Below are 21,814 nucleotides of genomic sequence, written 5' to 3'. Positions count from 1 at the left end.
CCCCTGCGCTTTTCCTCTTTCCTGAGCTAACCCAACGTCATCTTGTAGATTCAGCGGATGTAATCCGGGAGGTGCCCAAGCTGCAACGCTTTGTGTCTACAGAGGCTGACCTGGTTGGAGGGAGTGAAGTGGGAGAGGACTTTGGGGCGGAGGAGCTCGTGGAGACCGCCGCCATTTCTGGTTCCGGGTCTCCATGTAGGGAGGGGGTTGGGCTTTCCAGTGCTCAGCTTCCTCCTGCCATTGAGGGAGTGTAACACCCCGATTTCCAGGTGTCACTTTAGTAACCAAAAATAATCTTTACGCGGAAAACAGGTAATTTTTTTTCGATTGATTGTTTCCTTTTAATAAAAGCAATAAAGAAATAAAGACAAAGCCCAACAACTAAACTAACCGATATACATCAAATATAAACATGTACAGCCTCAGCTGCACTTCCCCGTCACACACACTCGCAGTGACTCCAAAGTAGTGTGCCCGTAGGCAAATATTTACAGATCCAGAAGTGTGAGTGAGAAAAAGTATAATTACAAACCACTAGGAGAAAGTCGGCCTCAATATGGCCTAAGCAAAGACCCCTATGGTCCGACTGACTCACTGTGATCCCTCCGTAAGAGAACCACACAAAAAGCCATGCGTCGGGAACCTACCCTGTCCCAAAAGCAAAACGAATCAGAGCTATTACAGTAACAACCAACTCCAAAAGACTCTAACCACCCATACCCCATACTACTATCATCAACCCTCCCTCGATCAGGCATGAAGTCCGGGTCCTCGTCGAAAGCTTCAGTAATAGTCGTTCCGCTCCGGGTCTTTCCCGCACAACGAATCATCACGAACCGGCTGACAGACGCTTGGCAGCAGGCCGACCGCCCAAACACAAACATACAAACAAAGCCAAGGCGCTAGGGTCAACTTACAGAATACAATAGATATACAATCAACTTGTGATAAAGGGGGTATATACATAGGTTGTATATATATACATATAAGTTATGTATTGCCTACTCTAAGGTATATACATAACATGTTCTCGAATCTCCTACACAGTTCAATCATTAATATCTAACGATGTTCATCAACATCAAATCATCATAATCTCAACATATGAAGTTAGGTGATAAGGTTAGTCAAACAATGTATCGTCCTCCCAACACACACGTATCCAACTAAACCAATGTTCCCTGTCGTTGCCCTAGGGTAAACGACGATGAAATCTCACGCTTCCATGAAGTCTCACGCTTCAATGGGGTCTTACGCTTTCACGAAGTCTCACGCTTTAGTGAAATCTCACACATTCACGAAGTCTCACGCTTCAGTGAAGTTTCGCGCCTTCACGAAGTCTCACGCTTCAGTGAAGTTGCACGCCTCCGCAAAGTCTCCCGCTTCAGCAAAGGTGTACGCCTCCGCAAAGTCTCCCGTTTCAGCGAAGGTTCCCGTCTCCACGAGGTCTCCCGCCTCAGTGAAGTTTCTGCTTTCATGAAGTCTCACGCCTCAGTGAAGCTTACTCACTTTCACGAAGTCTCACGCTTCAGTGAAGTTCCATGCTTTCACGAAGTCTCACGCCTCAGTGAAGCTCCGAAGGAATATACTGTACCCGAAGGTATATAGATATACTGTACCCGAAGGCATATACTGTACCCGAAGGTATATACTGTACCCGAAGGTATATAGATATACTGTACCCGAAGGTATATAGATATACTGTACCCGAAGGCATATACTGTACCCGAAGGTATATGTCGATTCGGCGACAAAAGACAATTATTTATGAAAGGAGTGCGATCACCCTTGATGACTTCTTGAGTCATCTGACTCATCAAATCTCGATGGTCAAAAGCTGCTCCGACCCAAACTCAAAACAACCCAAGAGTTAGTGTCGGTCAATACAACACAACTCCACCAACAAGATTACACGAGGGTCTAGTGTCGGTCAATACAACACAACTCCACCAACAAGATTACACGAGGGTCTAGTGTCGGTCAATACAACACAGCCCAAACAAAACCCAGAGTCTGTGCCGGTCAATACAACACGACTCGAACAACACTACCAGGAGTACTAGAGTACTCGGTGACTTTCAATCATCACCATAGCCCACCTTGATGGCTTTCCCAATTCCAAACTCTCCAAACCCACAACATAAGTCGACTTTTCCCCGCCTTTCATAAATATTTTTCCCCTTCAGTTCTCCTATGCTTAAACGTTAATAAAAATGGTTTCAATTCAAATTAGTCAAATTATGAGTTTATTTCTCAAAGTCTAAGTTTCCCAAGTCTTTATTTTTCGAAAGCTCTATCATTCTAAGTTTTCAAAGATCAACCACCCAAAATACATTTCCCGGGGAAAGTCTAGGAATTCCAACGAATCCCAACAAATGGCTAAGTCTCAAACCCCACATTCGGACTTGCCTAGGGTTGTTCATCCAACCCGAAATGTCAAAGATCACCAGATCAATGAACCTCCACTCCGAAGTTGCGTCAAAACGCTCAATCCAACAAAGCACAACATCACAACATCAGTTCATCAACATAATCAACATCAAAGTAAAGCATAAGTCGAATTGATCGACGCCTATCATGCATTCATAGCTAGTATATAGTAAGTTGCCCTAACCTCGAGCTGTTCCAGCTTCGCAAACAAAGTTCTCCTCAAACAATTGCTCTGAGTCTTCCAAAGTTCCCTTAACTGAACCTCGGAGAAAAACAAAGCAGAATCCAAACAAAATCGATTAGTTCGATCGCAAAACAATACATAAACGATAGACAAAGCATTAAAGCTTCAGAATACGACAATCGGGTACGAAAGGACAAGTTTTCGAAAACGAAAACTCCCCCCCCTAAGGAAATAACCCACGACCATAAGGAGAAAAGGGCTTCGGCTCTTTTTTTTCGATCAAATCAGTTTACAAGGTATTTTTAGGGTAAAACTAAGGCAAAGAAACTGTCAGAACAATTTTCGGACAATCGGGCCGAAATACGGCTACGCAGGGGCATTTTGGTCCAAAATAAAGGCTCAAAACTTCAAAGTTATCAGTTCTGAAAACAAATTTGACAGCAATGATCCTCATGACATCCGTGACAACAAATCCTAAAGGCACGAAGTCAGATTAAGTCTTTTTGACAATAAAGTTTCGAAATGTGAGACAAAAAGAGTTTTGAGTCAATTTTTCAGATCCTGGACAACTGAATCGCAATCAGAGTTTACTGACAGAGGTTTTAGACTCAGGGTAACATAAGGAACATAACCCAAGCAAGAAATCAGAGAAATCAGACAATTTTAGAAAAAGCTCAAAACTTAGAGCACAGAAACGGCTTTAGAAACGCAACAGAAACAACAATCAGAGGTAGGAATCGTGTTAGTTACCTTGATACCTAGAAGTAGGGACGAACTGCACGAAGATTGGTCAAGTTTTCGCGAAAATCTCCTCCCCCCTTGCTCTCCACGAATTTGGGCCACTAATGGAGGAAAATGAAAGATATTTTGCTTTTTCGCCTATTTATAGGCGGGCGAAATCTCGGGAAAATGAAAATTTCGCGATTCCGATTTTTGCAGCATGTTCACCAAGGAATTCTAAGAGAGATTCTGGCGTCAGAATTCCAGAACTCAAAACAAATATCTAAAATTTAGGAAAAACGATATCCAAAACGCCAAAAGCGGTGTAAGTTAGTCTGTCCCGAAAAACTACTTTTTGCTGTGATGCTCAAACGACAAAACTTCCAACAGAAGAAAGATTGGAAATGTCGAAACAAGTCTGGCAACGTGGACGGAATCTTTTTTAGAAGTCCAGAATAGAAAAAGTCTTCATCCATTGCTCGAAAATAGGGTTTCGAAGCAAAGAAATTAGCGTCGGCGGACATCCGAAAAGTGAAACCTATCGTGCGTACAGTCCAGAGTTCCGAAATGAAACGCTGGTCGATGGAAAAATAAAGAGAAACTTTAAATTTTCCGAGAGTTCGAAATCTCACTCAAAACGTTGCTTTAAGAGCGAAATAGCCTATTCTGGACACGCTCGCCATAAGGCAGGTGTGCAGACGACTCGCACTAACTCCGAAACCAACGACGCAACCTTCCTCAAGCAATTCCTGAACTTTCTTCTTCATTGATCTTTCTCAAACAACAAACTCCTGTCACGTTTACACTGATTCCACGCGTGAGTCGGAAATTAACTTGTTCCGAAAATCCGGGTCTTACAGGGAGTATCTGTGCTTTTGCGGAGACCCAGAGGCAGACCAAAGAAGACCGAGGCTAAGGGAAGCAGGAAGGTTCCGCCGGTGACTATGGCCGTTGCAGCGACCAATGATGAGGAGGTGTCAACCGGAAAAGAGCTGATGGTTCTCTCTAAGGAGCTCTCTAATCCCTATAGCGTAATGACGCGTGCAAGAAGTGCTATCTTGATGGGGAAGCGGCTCGGGATGAGGTACGACTGCCCAGAATTCATAGCTGAAGGTGAGATCGCGACACAAATTTTGGCTAGAAGGGTTTGATAGCCCTTGTAGAGCGAGCCCCGCTGGTTTTTCTTGGTTGGGTTTTTTGTTTTTTCTAGATTGCTTTGTGTCTATAGGGTGGGATCCCTGTTTTTTTGTGGGCTTTGCTGGGCTTTTTTGACCGCCTGGCGCTTTTTTGGGGGGCTTTGCATAGGATTTTTGGGCTGTTCTTTGGCTGGTTTTTGATCCCGTTTTTAGAAGGGTGTATATCGCGTATATCTCCTCATTTTTATATGAATTCTATTTTACTTTTGAAAAAAAAATAAAAATAAAAATTTATATCAAGTAATTGCAATAAAATATTTATACACTAAGTAAGCAGTAACTCGTTAAGATTATCCTCTCCTGATTCCTTGCCCACATATCCTTGAATTTGGTTGTTCTTTATCCTTTCAACTTGAATCTTTTATATATATATATATATATATATATATATATATATCATATTGCAATCTAAAATCACTCTAGCACATACATTATATTTATATTATCTTCCCAACATGTTCTCTTAAAACTATCCTAATATCTAAATATATTTTTACAAAATTCCCACTTGTAGCGAAATCAACAATCCATTTGCTTGAATTGATTCAACAAGTAAAACACATAACAATCAGAAGTAGCCGAAATTTCAGTTGTAAGATAGCAAATGATCGACATTCCAATTAAAAAAAGCTTTAAAAAAACAAAAGAAAAAGATAGCAACAAAATATATCGGTGTATGGATAGACATTATTATGTGGATTTAGTGATCATCTACTGGACAACATGCAAGTTGGTTCCTTAGTTAGGATACGCAACCAAATCCTCCACTTTCGTTTTCTCTATAAATTACTAAACATATTGTGTCACTTCACACATTGAAGCACTAGGAACTTCACTTCATAAATACATATATATTGGTATATATACACATTTAGGTATTATCAATAATATATGTGTTTGTGTTGCTATATGGCATTGCAAAATTCATTCCGGGGTTGGAGATGTTGGTTAAGCATGGAGACAATGTTTATTGCTTTATGCATTTTTGTGTTGTTGAATTCAAGTGTTTCATGTGCTGCCCGTTTATTACCAACAGTCCCGAATCGTGTGCCACAAAACAGTAATAACACCCATATACACTCTTTTTCCCTCTGAATCTTTCTTTTCTTGTCAAACACATTACATATGATAACATTTATTTCTTTTATCGTTTCTCTTCATACATTATGATATCTACACTAAAAAGAGTGGGTCATCAATCTTTATTGTATTATCAGATATGGAAGTATCCATGTCCTCCGGGAAGGTGATTGGGAGGTACTTGCAGGTTGAAGCTGAAATCGGCCAGACACCCCCCATGGGGTAAGCATTTTCATTAATTTCTTTTTCCTTTTTAATGTGGACCATGAAAAATATTGTAATGGTTTACAAGATAAAATAGTTTTTTTTGTAAATTAATTTTAACACATAAACAATATCATAAATAATATGTAGTAAATGTTAGTAATAAAAGTATGGTTCATGAGTCCACTATGAAATTGCCCCTTTAATATTGTACACATATAGCCACCCACCCATCTTTATCTACTTATTTAACATTTAGTTCAAAAAAAATACTTATTTAACATTAAATATGGTCTAGTAAGGAAATGAGTTATATATGTATAATTATTTCTTTTATTTTAACACGGGCTAAGTTTTCTTTGAAATAAAACAATATATATTATAAAAAAAAACTAAAGGAGAAATTAAATCTCTAATAAGATTATACAATATCGTAAGGATTTAATTTGTACGCACTGATATCATCAGATAAGAAATTCACAAAACAATTTCATTATTAAGCTAGTAAGGCTTCTCAAGATTAACATTTTTTATGATTAAGATTAATGTTAGTAATACTGATTTTTTTAAAAATAATATACTTAATTTTCTTACTTTTTTTAAAGAAAATCTTGCATACAATCAAAAAAGAGGAAGAGATACTACCTTATAATGTATAGTTTTTTTTTTTTTTTTGATGAGGGGTTAGTTTTATCGTAATTTTATTTGTGAGAGATGTTCTCAGAAATTATATAATGAATATTTTTCTTTTCTCACAAAAAAGTGAAGGTATAAATAATTTTGTGAATTTTTTTTCGTAAGAAACATGATTCAAATAACTGAAAAAAAATGTGCATGTAGTATTTTATTAAAAAAGTAGACTAATAAAAATAGAATTTATACAATCTTCATTTTCTGTATTATTAGGTGGAATAGTTGGAATCACTTTGGTTGTGATGTCAATGAAAGCATAGTTCGTGAAACAGGTAATAATCTTCATTATGTGAGCTCTTTTATAAACATTATGTGAGCTTGAAATTCACCAATATATTTTTGTACTTATGTTATATGATTTTGTTTATTGTCACAGCTGATGCAATGGTATCAACCGGGCTTGCAGCTTTAGGGTATCAGTATATTAATTTAGGTATTATTATTATTATTATTATTTTAAACAATAATTCTATCAATATTAGGTCATTACTACTATACTTACTCAATAAAATATAAAATAAATTAAATTAATTTAATTGAGAATAAAATTTATTTATTTATGTTAACCTTTTAATAGAGATAAATAACATGGCTTAATATAACTTCATTTTTTATCACTGGTTTTAATTATCTAATTTATATTCATATCATTTAATGATATTTGATATGAAATGACCTAAAAAGGTAAAATTGATATGTAAAATTTTATTCAACAAGGGTCATACTATGTTGGATCATGTTAAAAACTGGTCAATCCATAAACTATGTAATTTTTTAGTAATTTATCGATTGCAATTGATGTGCAAACTAAATATCAAAAGTATTTTTAAAATTTTAAATTTATTATTTATGTTATATGTGTTTATCATTTATATCAATTATGAAATTCACATATATATATATCTATACAAACACATTTTTTTGGAAGTCCAAATATGTTAATATTAATAAAGAGGAAAAAGACCAAGCTCGGAAATAGGATAATGGAGACAACAAATACAAAAACCCCAATCATCCTCAATAATACACAAAGGCTTAATCTCCCTATAGTCAACAAGAATTTTTTTTCAAAGAAAGTTTTAAACTAAAAGTTATTAATGATGGTTTTCTGTTTTCGAAAGTAGAAGTTATTAATGGTAAGTAAATTTAAAATAAATTCATAAATTATTTTTCTTCATTATAATTCAACACAAATATTGCAACATCCTTTTCAATATCAAATATTTTTTATTAATTTCAAAAACAGAATATCAAATATTTTTTATTGACTATGCAAAGATTTAAATGACTGAAATATTTATAAGTTTAACTTTTTGAAAAAAATTAAAAGTACTTTATTCAACATATAATATGGAACTTGTTAATTTTCATAACATTCGCAATATTTTACTTCTGACAAGTAATTCTAACATAAATTATTTTCTATGATTTTTAGATGACTGTTGGGCCGAACTTTATCGAGATGCAGAGGTGATTTATATTTACATTTAATTTATATATGCTCATTTTTTGTTCCTTGTATATGGTGCATCGATTAATGTTGAAAGTTATCTTGATCTTGTAGGGGAATATGGTTCCCAATGCCGCAGCATTCCCTTCAGGAATCAAGGCTTTAGCTGATTATGTTCACAACAAAGGTTTAAAGTTTGGGATCTATTCAGATGCTGGGTATCACATCACCTTAACCATAATTACGCTTAGGTCTTGACATATCTATGATTTCAAACACTTTTGACCATTTTAATTCTTTGGCAGAAAATTGACATGCAGTAAACGTATGCCTGGATCACTCGGACATGAAGAACAAGATGCAAACACATTTGCTTCTTGGGTGTGACAAATTGATCATATTTGAATATCATTTTTCATTTCTATCAACTTATTACATCATACACGATGTTAACTAATGTCTAATTTAAATGTTACTTTAGGAAATTGACTACTTGAAGTATGATAATTGTGAAAACAATGGTATAAGTGTTAAAGAAAGGTATTTATTTATTGTCCTTTAAATTCAAATAGATCCTTTAAAGGCCCTATGTGTTTATGTACAAACCATGAATTTCAAGGTTTTAATACATTTTAAAAAACAGGTATCCGCCAATGAGTAAAGCTTTATTAAACACCGGAAGACCAATCTTCTTCTCTATGTGCGAATGGTGAGTCATGCACAAAGAATGTCAAATTGGTCTTGCATTTTCTTTTTTAATCTATGTTTCAAGAAAATACACTGTTTATGATCAATTGGTTTTTTAAACACAGGGGATGGGAAGACCCTGCGAATTGGGCCCAAAGTGTGGGGAATAGTTGGAGAACAACAGGAGACATTAAGGATAATTGGAACAGGTGAGCATGAAGTTTCACGTTCACACTTAACTTAACACTTTATTAAGGTATTGGTTTAAAGCTAGCATTTCTTGGATTAAAACGATAACAATGATAAAGAAGTATCAGCTCTCAAGAATTTATTTTCATTTATCTGCATTATTCAATTTCTTTACTTCATTTTCTTTATGACATGCGAAATTATTGTTTTTTGATACATTTTAAGGAACTTACTTTACTTCCTTCTAGCATGACTTCCATAGCGGATTCAAATGACCAATGGGCATTGCTTGCTGGACGTGGACATTGGAATGGTAATTAACCTCATACAATTTGATTGTTATGTATGCCATCGAGCATGTTCAGATGATTTCAATTACAATATATGATATCAGTTGGATAAGATCCTGATACATGTTATTGATCTTTGAATATAAGATCCTGACATGCTCGAAGTTGGAAATGGAGGGATGACCAAAGAAGAATATCGTGCTCATTTCAGCATATGGGCATTAGCTAAGGTATAATTAAACTAAATTTAATTACACGCTTATATAAATGTCCATGACTTGTAAATTTTCAAGAAAATGCAGTATGTTTAATACTTTAATATTTTTCTATTAAGTATAGGCTCCTTTATTGGTTGGTTGTGATATTCGCGCTATGGACGACACCACACATGAACTAATAAGCAACTCAGAAGTTATTGTAGTAAACCAAGGTATGAGTACAGATAAAAGTACTCTTTACTTTCTTCAAAGATAAAAGGACTTGATTTCTTCAACATATATGGATGGTATAGAACTTATAAATTACAATCTTTTGTGTTATTACAGACAAACTAGGAGTTCAAGGAAGGAAATTGAAAACTAATAATGATTTGGAGGTAGTTTCCTTGCTTCCCCTTTCATATGTTGGTTATTGAGTGAAACTAGGGTTAAGGTTTTCTCACCATCTTCTCTTGATATATAGTCTGCATTCAATTCATATGTCACTATAAAATTTTAATTTTAATTTATATATCTCAACGCCATATACAAATAAAGAAAATACAAACTAATGCTCCCATGAAGTCAAAGTAACTAATACTCCCTCTGTTCCTATATATAAGTCACAAATAACTAATTCTCTTAGATTAAGAAAAGTAGTTAAGAGTAATAAATTTGTAAAGAAAATGATTGACTTTCCTAGATTACCCTTATTTACTTTCCTATAATTTTCTCTTTCCAAGTTAATAATTCTAAAGTTTATCATCTCTTTCATATTAAATATGAGGGTGAACTTGGGAAAAAATTATTTAATGCTTCCTAGATATTAGAAAGTGACTTATATTTTGTAACAATTTTTTTTCAAAAAAAGTGACTTATAATAGGGAACGAAGGGAGTATCTACGAGTGTATATTATATTTATGCCCATATGAAGAATGAGTGTCAAATTTAAAAAATACAATTTATAATAGAACGATATTGTGGCAGATATGGGCTGGTCCTCTCAGTGGTAACCAAATAGCACTGGTGTTATGGAATAGAAGTTCATCACATGCTACAGTGGCTGCATCTTGGTCTGACATTGGCCTGGAACCAGAGACTATAGTTGATGCAAGAGATTTATGGGAGGTAAAGATGGATTATTAAGTTGTAATTTGCAATATTTACAATGCATATACTTGTAGTTTTGATTATGTGTTATGAATTATGCAGCACTCAACACAAACATCACTTTCAGGAGAGATCTCAGCTGAATTAGCTTCACATGCTTGCAAGATGTATGTCCTCACTCCCAAAAGCTAGCATGTTTACAAAGGCAGAAAAGTAGATTAAAAAAAAAGCCATGGTTCAAATTTTGTGATATGTATTGCAATGTCGGTAACTAAATAATGTTCCCACGAGGGAGCGATAAAATAAATAGATGTAATTATCAAAATAAATACACACGCTGAAATTTTCATTGAGCTTCTATTTGTGTTTTCAATTTTAGTTCAAGTAATATGTCTTTTAATTCTCTATAGCCCCTCAATCTCTTGTACCTTGAAACTAGGCACATCGTGTTGGAAATTATGGGGAATGTATTACAATTATGGCATTTTAAAAAGGCGCCTTTTAAAAATTAGAAGAAACAAAAGATGAAAATTGAAGAATTAATTGTATTATCGTTGAATTGGTATAGATGAAGTTAGCACTAGTTGACTAACTATAGTTATAAGCAATATTGTGTAATTTGAAATAAACAAATATTAACACAATAATGAGAGTTGAATTATGTTTATGACGAAGTTCTTTTCAAACTTACAAATTTGTATCTTACTTATTAACTCCAGTAGATAAGGGAAAGAGAAATTCACACAACATTTATATTAGTTCACCCTAGATCTTGGGCTACATTTACTCCTCTTACCACCTTTTATTTTCGAACAAGAGAAATATTAAAGATAATAAACCATGATAACAACCTTCTCATGAAAATAGGTGGGAGTTTAAAGTTCAAGAAGGACTAGAAAGTAAAAGTAACAGTAAATAGAAAACAAAATAGCAAAATAACAAAAACAAATCAACCTCTCAATCTCTTGTACCTCAGCAGCTATTCTGCATTCTAGAGAAGAGACAGAAGCAAATGACATAAGACAGCCAACGACAATAGCAGTAAGGGCCAAAGCACTCCACAGAAAACAACAAGATCACGCCTTCCATCGAGAGACAGCAAAACTGAAGAGAAAAAACCTCCCACCAGCAACGGTTGCAAGCAATCAGCAACACACCGCAGCATCAAATGTAGAGGCAGTAAGCTTAAGATGGTCATGTACCCTGAAATCACGATCCAAACAATAGAAACAGAAAGGAGGGAAGCAACAACATAGAAACCAGGAAGTTACAATTGAAGACCACAAGAGAAATGTCATGGCAAGTCAGGAACTGAGGTCCCTGTGCATTTAACTCAGAAAAGGAAGCCCAGATTGGAGAGGATCTCTGAACACCAATTTTCGCCAAGTAGTCCTCTAGGCTATTTGATTCAATGTATATATGGCTCACCCCGATGAAGTCCACCTCAATACACAAGAGATAAATAAGATTAAAATCCTGAATCAACTTCCAATGCCTATTGAGTTTGCAGTTAACCCAACTGACTTCTAAGGACGAGTCACTCTCGATGAGGATATGATGAAGCTGAAATTGTTTGCAAAAACTAAGCGCGTGAAGGATCGCTTAAACTTCGGCTTCGTACGCCCAAGAGTCCTCAATTGCCTTTGAAGACATCCCAACTGTTTTCCTATTAGAAGATATGACAATCCCTCCAATTCCACTTCTCCCTGGATTCCCAAGTGATGATCCATGAACGTTGAACCAACTTACTGAAAGTAAACACAGGGACACAAGAAAAGGAGGGTTGAATTGTGTTTTAAAACTTTTTGCAAAAACTGAGTTATTAAACTCTTGTGCTGATTTTCATAACCTTTTATAGAGAGAACCATTTGTTAGATGCAACAAAAATATAGAGCTATAAACAAAGAGATCAAGGTAAGAGAAAATAACACAATAAATTTTATCCTCTTTCAACCTAACATCTTGGGTTACGTTCAGACCTTGGTATCCAACGAATACTTTACTCAAACAAGAGTCAAGTATTTAAAAAGACTTATAATTTTACAAGTATTCTCAAGTCAAGAACGTCTCCTTAACCAAGTACTCTATAGAAATTCCTTTTACAGACTTAACAAGAGTGTGAGTTTGATCTACTTTAAAATCATCTCAACATATATGATAGTAGTTTTTAAAGCTCAAGAACTCCGAAGTAATGCTAACAGATAGGGCTGAGCAAAATATACTGGCCCGACCCAAAACCGACATAACCGAACAGAAAAGAAGCAATGGGTCGGTCCGGGTCGGTCCAGCGGATAAGACGGAAAAATGAAATGGTCTGAAACGGGTGAGAACGGGCGGGTGCGGGTTTGGTAAAATTCTACCGTCGAAAACCGCACCCGGCCGAAATGAGTACAATGTCATATTAAAAAATGTGTAAATGTCAATCACGTGAGTGCAGAAGCTTGAGAGAAAGGCTGGTTGTGTCAGTGAGAGGATAATTATTATTTATTAGCCTAGTGAGAATATGGACTAGGGATGGTCTAAAAAGCTGAATGCTACCTTTTGTCCTTTCTTTCTTTTATATATCTTCTAAATAATATAGTAAAAATAAAAAATCTAATATAGAGTTCTAGACCATTCTTTGACTATTCAATTTGATGAATCTACTAACCTATTCGGTACCAGTGAGAGACTGAAAGAGGGGTGGGTGGGATAACAATGGAGTACAAAGATGAAAAAGAAGGAAGAAAGAAAAAGAAAAGGGGAAAGAGACGGTGGTCATTGGTGAGTCCTCATCTGTTTTCACTTTCAATTTTTCTGATTTCTCCTTCAACTCACTTTCTCATCTTTCAACCTCTCATGTTAACTCTTTACTCCCTACCAAACCCATAGTCCGGTTACAGCAATGGAAGATAGACCAGTCACCAAATCCTCAAAATATCTCTTCTTTCCTTCCTCTTCTTCTATCATTTGCTGCCTTACATCACAAATCCCAGTAAAACTCAACAAATCTCAAACCAGAGGTGTGATTTGGCTCAATACCCATGAAAACCGACCCGTCCAATCCGTCCACCGATCCAACCCGCACCCGAGTTATCCGATCCTTGATTCAGTCGGAAATGGATTGAGATATCCTTGATGCAAACCCGTTCAAACCCGGTATATCTGACCCGAGCCCGCCCGAAACCGACCCGTGCTCAGCCCTAAGCAGATATAAAGATGAAAAACACACTAAGATTTTTTCAATCACAAAGAAAATAAAACACTTTTAGCTTGCATATCGATATTCTTGAAAGATGACAATTCTTGTCTCTTTTTTCTTGTTATTCTTTTCTTTTTCAAGTCTTCTATATATCCTCCAAGTAGGAGATAACTTTTGAAGATTTAGTTCAGAAGTTTGGTTCACTTTTCACTAGCGATTCCTTGGTTTCCAACGGATAGAAATATTACATTTATGTTATTCTACCATTTTTAGTGCTTGGGTAATCTAGCTTGTACTTTTACCAAAAGAAGCAACACTAGAGTATTAAGAATGAACCTCTGTACTATAATTTATATTTCCATGAAAGTTTGAGTTGGCTCTGAACTTTTGTTCTGGTTTGTCTACTGACATGAGGAGATACTTTATCTGAGTTTATGATAGAGGTCATTATAGTTCTGAGTATGTACAGGTGTGCAGTGTATTATCAGACGATGTAGCATCCTTGGATCATACGATGTATGTTCTTTGATAAGACGATGATGTATGTTCATTGAGGTATCATACGAAGTAAATTTTTGTTGCTTGATCTCAAAGGCTTTGTGTTTTGGTTTGAGTAGATCCTTCTATATTTCAGCAAAACACATTAGTTATAGCCATAAAAGTCATGCTTACCCTCTCATTTTTATCATCAAAACCTAGCAAGAGAGATTTTTGGATTATCTACTTTTATACTTAACTCTTACAAGGATTTGGCTCCGCCTCTTGAGGCTAACATTGAGTTCCTTAGCCTCTCCATCCAACAGAGTATTGCTTTCAATAGCCTCTTCAATTTATCTTCTTAACAACATAATTAAGGGCTGTAGATACATACTTCTATAAGTTCTAAACTAACTCAAACTTGAAAATTAAATAACGAGAAATACTTTTAAAGCTTAGCTTTGAGTAGTTTTTTTCTAAAGAAAAATGATTATATTTTTCAAAAAAGTATGACAAATAACCTTTCGAAAGGGAATGAGATGTAAACTCAACCAAAATGAGGGACACAAAGAGCCCAAAAGGAAAAAAAAAACAAAGACCCCCAAAAAAACATCCACATCCTCAGCTGAGATAATTGCATATCCACAAAAATATCATCATGTGTCATATTTGTGTTTATCTTTATCTTCATATATATTAGGCTTAATTGCACTTTTGGTCCCTGATGTTTGACCTTTGTGTAATTTTAATCCCCTTTGTTCTAATTGCGCAATTTTAGTCCCCTTTGTTTCAATTTGTGAAAATCAGGTTTGCGTTAGCTTCCGTTCAATTTCAAACGGAATATTCTTATTTAGATTCCTCATCAAATAAATAAATAAATGAAAATAAAAAGTAAAACAAATTAAATAAAAAAAATTCAGTAATTAAAACACGCGTTTTAAGTGTAATTTTCATCCATTAAACAATTCATCATATTTATCAATTCATCATCATCTCCCAACATCTTGATTAATTCATCGTCTTGAACAATTCATCATCATCTCCCAACATCTTGATCCATAAAACACCCGGTGTTCTCACCCATTGAACAATTCATCATCATCTCCCAACATCATCATCTACATCAATTCATGTCTTCATCCATCATCATCAACAACCCCTACAAACCCAAACCTGGAACCTTGAATTCAAACACCTGTTTTAAGTGTAATTTTCCGTCAAATTTGACACATGAACTACCCTGCAACAGAAGAAGTCAAAGGCCAGAAACTCATCATTTGACTCATGAACTACCCTACAACAGACATGATCAAATTCAAGAAAAGTAAACACATTTCAAACAAAAACCCAAACTTTTTGTGAGTTTGATCTTTATGAGAGTGAGAATAATAAAGAGAGGAAAAAAGAAACCAGGGACAGATGCTTGAGAATCAAATCGAGACCTGCCTTGGTGCTGGGAAAGAGAATGGCGGTGGTGCTCGGAAGTCAGAGGAACGAGATGGTGGTGGCGGCGCAGCCGCAAAGCAGCGCGGTGGCGATGAACAGATCGGGAATGGGAGATGGTCGCAGGGGCAGTGGGCGTAGATCTGAGGGGAAACTCCTTTGGACGGCTCCCCGTCGTGGTCAGCTAAGGTTGTAGGCATTTACTCCGTCAGATCAGAAGCAGAACTGGGCGTTTGGGTCATGGCCAGTTCCATCTGGTGGCTGCACGCGAGCAGAGGAGGAGGTGGCGGTCGCGGGCGAGCACGAGAGGAGGTGGTGGCCGCGCGAGGATAAAGAGGAGGAGGTAACAGCAACGAGCAGAGAGAGGGGGAGGTGGCGGCTTGAGAGGAGAGAAGAGGAGTGTGGTGGGTGGAAAGTGGCAGTTGCGTTGAGAAGAAGAGAGAAGGAAGTAGCGACTGCTAAGGTTGAGGACAGGGTGAAGAGAATAGCACAGTGTCGGGACATGTGGTCGTGTGGGAGTCGGAGGCTGAAGATAGTGGTGAGATATGGAGGTTGAAGATGATGAATATTAGGTTTGGGGATTTTATTTTAATCTGTACTTGTGATTATCATGTATTAGGTTAAATAAAATTTATAAATTATGTATTTGTTATTTTAATATAGGGTAGGTGGTGCAGATAGAAAATAAAAGGTGTAAATAGAAACCACCGTTAGTAATTAGATGGAAGACTAACGACGGGACCCAATTGCCACTAACTTAGAACAAAGGGGACTAAAATTGCGCAATTAGAACAAAGGGGATTAAAATTGCACAAAGGTCAAACATCAGGGACCAAAAGTGCAATTAAGCCTATATATTAAATATGTGAGACGTCCCTTTAAATATTATATATCTATAAAAAGAGAAATAGTCACAGTGTCCGACTTGACTTTGTCATTTCATATGAGATGATTGAAATCATGTCTTACATGTTGTTTGGAAAATAAAACGTTCACAAATATCTCTGGGAAAATCGTATAAGGTGAGGCTAGGCAAACTGCTTTGGACACTCTAAGTCAAATTTAATTAAATTCTTGCCCCATTCAAGGGTTCAGCTGACATCACGTTCACTTCCTGACAAAGAAGCAATCCTAGAAATCCGAACTTCAAAAGCAACACCTCCACGATCCCGCTTCACTCTGCTAATATAAATTGGCTAGTTCGATGCCAATAAAACCTTCCTCAGGAGACTTGGATTGGCAATACTATTTGAAACAAGGTATTTCCACACTTTTTTCTGATTTCTTTTCCTTCATTTTGATGTTATTGAAGAAACTTATTATAACCCTCCTTGGTGGTTGTTTCATTGAAAATTGGGCATGTAAAATAAGATAAATTTGCATTGAAATTTTTATGACCCCCTTCCATCCTTTTTATGTGTTGTATATGCTAGAATTAAAATTTAATGAGCTCGTCACTTGCATATGTTATCTGAATGTGTATTATTTCTCTACTAATAGAGAATTAAGAGAAAATGGTGCCAGTGAGAAGGAGCGAGAGGTTGTAGGGAAAGAAGGTCTGACTGAGTGACATGCCCTATGCAATTATGCTTCATATAATGTCATTTGTGATGATACAAGATGTTGTCTAGACTTGCATCTTGTCAAAACGGTGGAAGATCCTATGGAAGGCCTTGCCTGATCTTACATTGCATGTCTCTAACTTCAACAATCCCTTGTTTTTCGGGCTTGTGAGACACCACAGTGGGATCCTTCCCTTGCATACTCTTGACTTCGACTGCCACAGTTACGTTCCGCCTCGGATCACAAATGATCTCTTTCAATATGATCCATTTCTCAATCTCCATCATTTGAAGATCAATGTCTCGTACAATTTCAGTTTGTCAAACTCTATCTTTTCTTATCGGTCTTTAATTTCTCATCATATTGCAATTTCACCGTATGTTATCAACAAATAAAAAAACAAGAGTCCCTTTACATCTTGATCTTTCAGAACTAGTAAGCTTGCTTCTTGAGTGGGTTGGAATTTGTACTGATGAAAACGGTCATGCTAAACTATTTTCGACTTGTAATAAGTGAAGAACTCTGTAAATTAAAGATGTGTCTTGATGCCAATATGGGTTGCAAAACTTACTTCTGGTTTCGGGTTTAACTCTCATCTCCTCATAGGTCGAGGGTTCGAATCCCCTTGGAGTCAGTGAAATCCCAGTTGGTGGGCAACTATCCTCGAGGAGATCCTCCGGCGCTCCTACCCAGGAGTGGGCCTATGCTTACCTCTCCAGCATGCCACAAACGCCCTGTCCGGTAGTCTGGATGTGCTTTATCTCTGTTCTACAATTTTTGAAACCAAAAACATAAGATCGTATCTTGATTTATCCTAATCTTGTTTCCCTAGAGGAGTTCGGAGTCCTTGATATAATAAATGCAACCCTTATGGATTTAACCATCATCAATGATACTCCTTCAACTTACATTATCGCGATTCGAATTCCCATACACAAATATGTGACATGTTCCCCTAAATTAAGTTCATTCACTATGAACGGTTCTCCGTTTAGGGCGTTGCATGGACAGAGAGGGATGACAGTTGAGCTCCATTCGTCCTCATTAATATAATAACACTGCATTTAGCCGCCACAAGATTTCTTCAGGTAAAGTACACGTAATAGATTTTTTGTAAGTGCTTTCTTTACTTTCTCTCATTGAGTGCTTACTTTTTATTTTGATAAGTTACTGTCATAAATTCATGAAGGTGATTTTTAGGCTAAAATCTTAAAAATAGATTTTTCCATTATTCATTTAGTGCATGCTTCTTTCTCTGTTTCTCTCTTCTCCATAAAGCTTGCTTCTGGCGAATAGAGATCGCTAATGGAAAATATTTACTCTTCTAGCATTTTCACAATTATTTTGCGGTTCCATGTTTTGTATTTATTCATTTATATCAATTTTTTTTTTGTGTGTGTGAACCTTGACTGATTCAGTCATTATAATTTTACACACACACATATCTATATACATATGAAAATAAGGTTTATTCTAGAAGATCTATGACACATGACACCTCCATATTCATCCATTTTTCCTCCAAGAAAAAAAATACTCATTCTACTTTTTTGTCAAAACATACAATCATGACTCACCCTATTTAATATCATTTAATGTAATTCCAATTTTTATGTACCCTTTATTTAAAAGTTCAAAAATATTTTAAATCCTTTTTAATTGAATTATCACAGCAATTAATGTTTTAATTTTTTAATATTTAATATTTAATTTCGATTTTTTATATAACCTTTACTTGGAATTATATTTGAAAACATTACAAATATGATAAGAAAAATTAAATTCGAAAATAAAAAATAATAATCACAAATCGGAAAAAATACTTCTTAATTTAATTTTCAACGTAATTATTATTTTAATTTTTCATCTGTTTCGAAAGAACAGATTTTCAATATTTAATATTGATTTTAATTTCAATTTTTTATGTAACCTTTACTAGGAATTTTATTTGAAAATATATCTAATATAATAAAAAAATTAAATTCGAAAATAGAACAAAAATAATAAAAAATCAGAAAATAAAATTAATTTAAATCCTTTTTAATTTAATTTTCAACGTAAATGTTATTTTAATTTTTCAATCTATATCTATATATATATATGAAAAGAAGGTTTTATTCTAGAAGACCTACGCCACATGTCTCCTCTTAAGTAATTCATTTTCCTTCCAAAACAAAAATATATATTTCCACTTTTTTTTGTCACATTAATTGCTAAGTTTAATATAGGTAAAATCTTTATTAAGAATAAAACATAAGTAATACTTATAAAAACTATCAAAGTAAGGATATAAATTCCAAATAATATTATTTTCTGCCCCTCCATATTTTCGAAAACATGATACAATACATGAACATCTCTAAACCTATTTCATTTCATCCATTATTAAAAATTCATTATTAGATTTAAACTTTTTGAAAATAATCAATTCTGATTAAAAAAAATTAAATTTTTATTTTCCCTGAAATTCTTTTTTAAGATATATCAAATATTTTAAAAAAATATCACAAATTTGAAAATAAGATTCATAAAAATACTTGCAATCCTTTTATTTTAATTAATAATATGCTAAATAATTATAATAAATATTCGTAATAATTTCAAATAGAAATAAATATTGGATCTTTTAATTTTTATTTTTCTAAAATTCATTTATTTGTTTTTCTTTAATATTATGGTTAAAATGATTTTAAAAGATAAATTAATTTTTTTGAAATTCGAATTTCCTTTACTATAGTAATTGTTTAAAATCTAATTATTACTAGATTAGTTGTAAAATGAGTATGATGAGCAAATAAATTTTTGAAAATAAAATAAATATATTTTTTTTAAATTTTCAGCATCATTTTTTTTATTTTGAATTTTTCGAAAATTTTGCAATTGAATAAATATTCCTATTTTAGATACTACAATTTTGATTTCTTATAATTGAAATTAATGGCTCTAATTAATTCCTACAATTAATGAGTATAATTAATTGTCTTTTAAAATTCAATTTTTAAAAACCTTGATGCTCAAGAATTGATAATTTATTGGAACAATGAAATAATTTGTAAGAAATAACGAAAAAATTTAATTAAATTAGACAAGATTAATTAAAGAATTGAAATTTCAAAATGAAATATTCTACATTTTCGAAATTAAATTGATATAATTTAATTAATGAATCCTTCGAACATTTAATACAAATAATTTTGTTGATATGTTTAATTTCTGATTAATTTTTCATTTTGTGCATACCTCCTCGAAAACAAGGCAAGGACTTTCATTTTCCTCCATTTCCTATTCAACTTATACTTCTTCCTCCCATCTTTGGAATTTCTTATGAAAAAAAATTCATCATGTTTTTCTCAACGTTCGTCTACTCCATTGTAAGTATTTTCAACTTTATTCCATATTTTTCATACTCCTCTCTTTCCTCCCTTTCATTTTTCTGTTTCTCAATTATTTATTCAATTTCATGTTAAGGAACTTTCACCTTCAATTTTTCTTTCATTTGAAACAATTATAGAGAAAAATAATTTATCAATCATGTGCTAGGTAATGCTTTAATTTTATCTTAATGCAAAAATAATTAATTTTGCTATACATGTGCATTGGTTAGAAAATTCATTTGCTCTTTTGAGACATTTCTCACATTATTTATTTAATCTATAACATTTTGATATAATTTAATTAATGAATCCTTAGATCATTTAATGCAAATAATTTTGTTGATATGTTTAATTTCTGATTAATTTTTCATTGACCAATAATGAATATTTTATTTTAGGAAAAAATTAAACATTAATAAATCAAAATATTTCAGCATCCTTTTGTGCATACCTCCTCGAAAACAAGGCAAGGACTTTCATTTTCCTCCATTTCCTATTCATCTTATACTTCTTCCTCTCATCTTTGGAATTTCTTATGAAAAAAACTCATCCTGTTTTTTTCTCCGTTCGTCTACTCGATGGTAAGTATTTTCAACTTTCTTCCATATTTTTCATACTCCTCTCTTTCCTCCCTTTCATTTTTCTGTTTCTCAATTCTTTATTCAATTTCATGATAAGGAACTTTCACCTTCAATTTTTATTTCATTTGAAACAACTATAGAGAAAAATAATTTATCAATCATGTGCAAGGTAATGCTTTAATTTTATCTTAATGCAAAAATAATTAATTTTGCTATACATGTGCATTGGTTAGAGAATTCATTTGCTCTTTTGAGACATTTCTCACATTATATTATTTCTTTAATCTATAACATTCTCTTTCACCCGTTCTTTGTGGCATTGTGTTTATCTTATTTTGATTTATTGTTTTCAGAGTTTTATTTCCATTTTTTATTTTATAATTCTCCCCCACCACTATATGATCGCAAATTCGTAATATGATAAGTTTATTATTGGTTACATTATCCTCTTATTCACTCCTTTTTTATTTGTTGTGTAAAATGATTTATTTCATGTTTCATGATAGGGGTGATCGCGATTTGATTTTAAAGGAAAAATTCATTCGATCCGATCGTTTCGGTTTTATAATTTAATCACCCAATCTTTTTTTTTCAAATCTGATCCAATTTTTATCGGTTTGGATTTGATTGGATTTCAGTTTTTCAAAGAAAGTAAAAATTTTGAAATACATAACGAAATAGAAAATAAAATCATAAAACAAGAAGCACTGTAAAAGTTACAGAGACAAGATATCATGCTTAACACTAACATCAATACTGTAAGA

The 21,814-nt window shown here is 34.1% G+C and overlaps 1 protein-coding gene and 1 long non-coding RNA gene across 3 annotated transcripts; one reads left to right on the top strand and one right to left on the bottom strand.

Annotated features, from left to right (window-relative positions):
- The first annotated feature begins 5,354 nt into the window (after window positions 1-5,354).
- On the top strand, window positions 5,355-10,784 carry LOC130721247 (alpha-galactosidase-like). 2 transcript variants are annotated; one of them, XM_057572011.1, is made up of 16 exons: window positions 5,355-5,590; window positions 5,748-5,832; window positions 6,721-6,779; window positions 6,884-6,940; window positions 7,943-7,977; window positions 8,072-8,175; window positions 8,263-8,338; window positions 8,439-8,497; window positions 8,601-8,666; window positions 8,770-8,853; window positions 9,082-9,146; window positions 9,271-9,353; window positions 9,463-9,553; window positions 9,669-9,718; window positions 10,309-10,449; window positions 10,534-10,784. In XM_057572011.1, exons 1-16 carry the CDS (start codon window positions 5,422-5,424, stop codon window positions 10,621-10,623), a joined length of 1,314 nt encoding a protein of 437 aa, XP_057427994.1. In that variant the 5' UTR covers window positions 5,355-5,421; the 3' UTR covers window positions 10,624-10,784. The 2 variants fall into 2 exon arrangements, with proteins under 2 accessions (XP_057427994.1, XP_057427995.1); XM_057572012.1 differs by lacking the exons at window positions 9,463-9,553; window positions 9,669-9,718.
- Window positions 10,785-14,990: 4,206 nt separating this feature from the next.
- LOC130721521 (uncharacterized) lies at window positions 14,991-16,194 on the bottom strand. Its single transcript, XR_009013486.1, has 2 exons — window positions 15,532-16,194; window positions 14,991-15,329 (listed from the first exon to the last, which is right to left on the bottom strand). It is a non-coding gene; the product is annotated as an uncharacterized LOC130721521 (long non-coding RNA).
- Window positions 16,195-21,814: the final 5,620 nt, after the last annotated feature.

This window comes from Lotus japonicus, chromosome 5 (assembly GCF_012489685.1).
Source record: "Lotus japonicus ecotype B-129 chromosome 5, LjGifu_v1.2".
Lineage (NCBI taxonomy): Eukaryota > Viridiplantae > Streptophyta > Magnoliopsida > Fabales > Fabaceae > Lotus > Lotus japonicus.
This window is presented reverse-complemented; position numbering and strand designations above follow the sequence as displayed.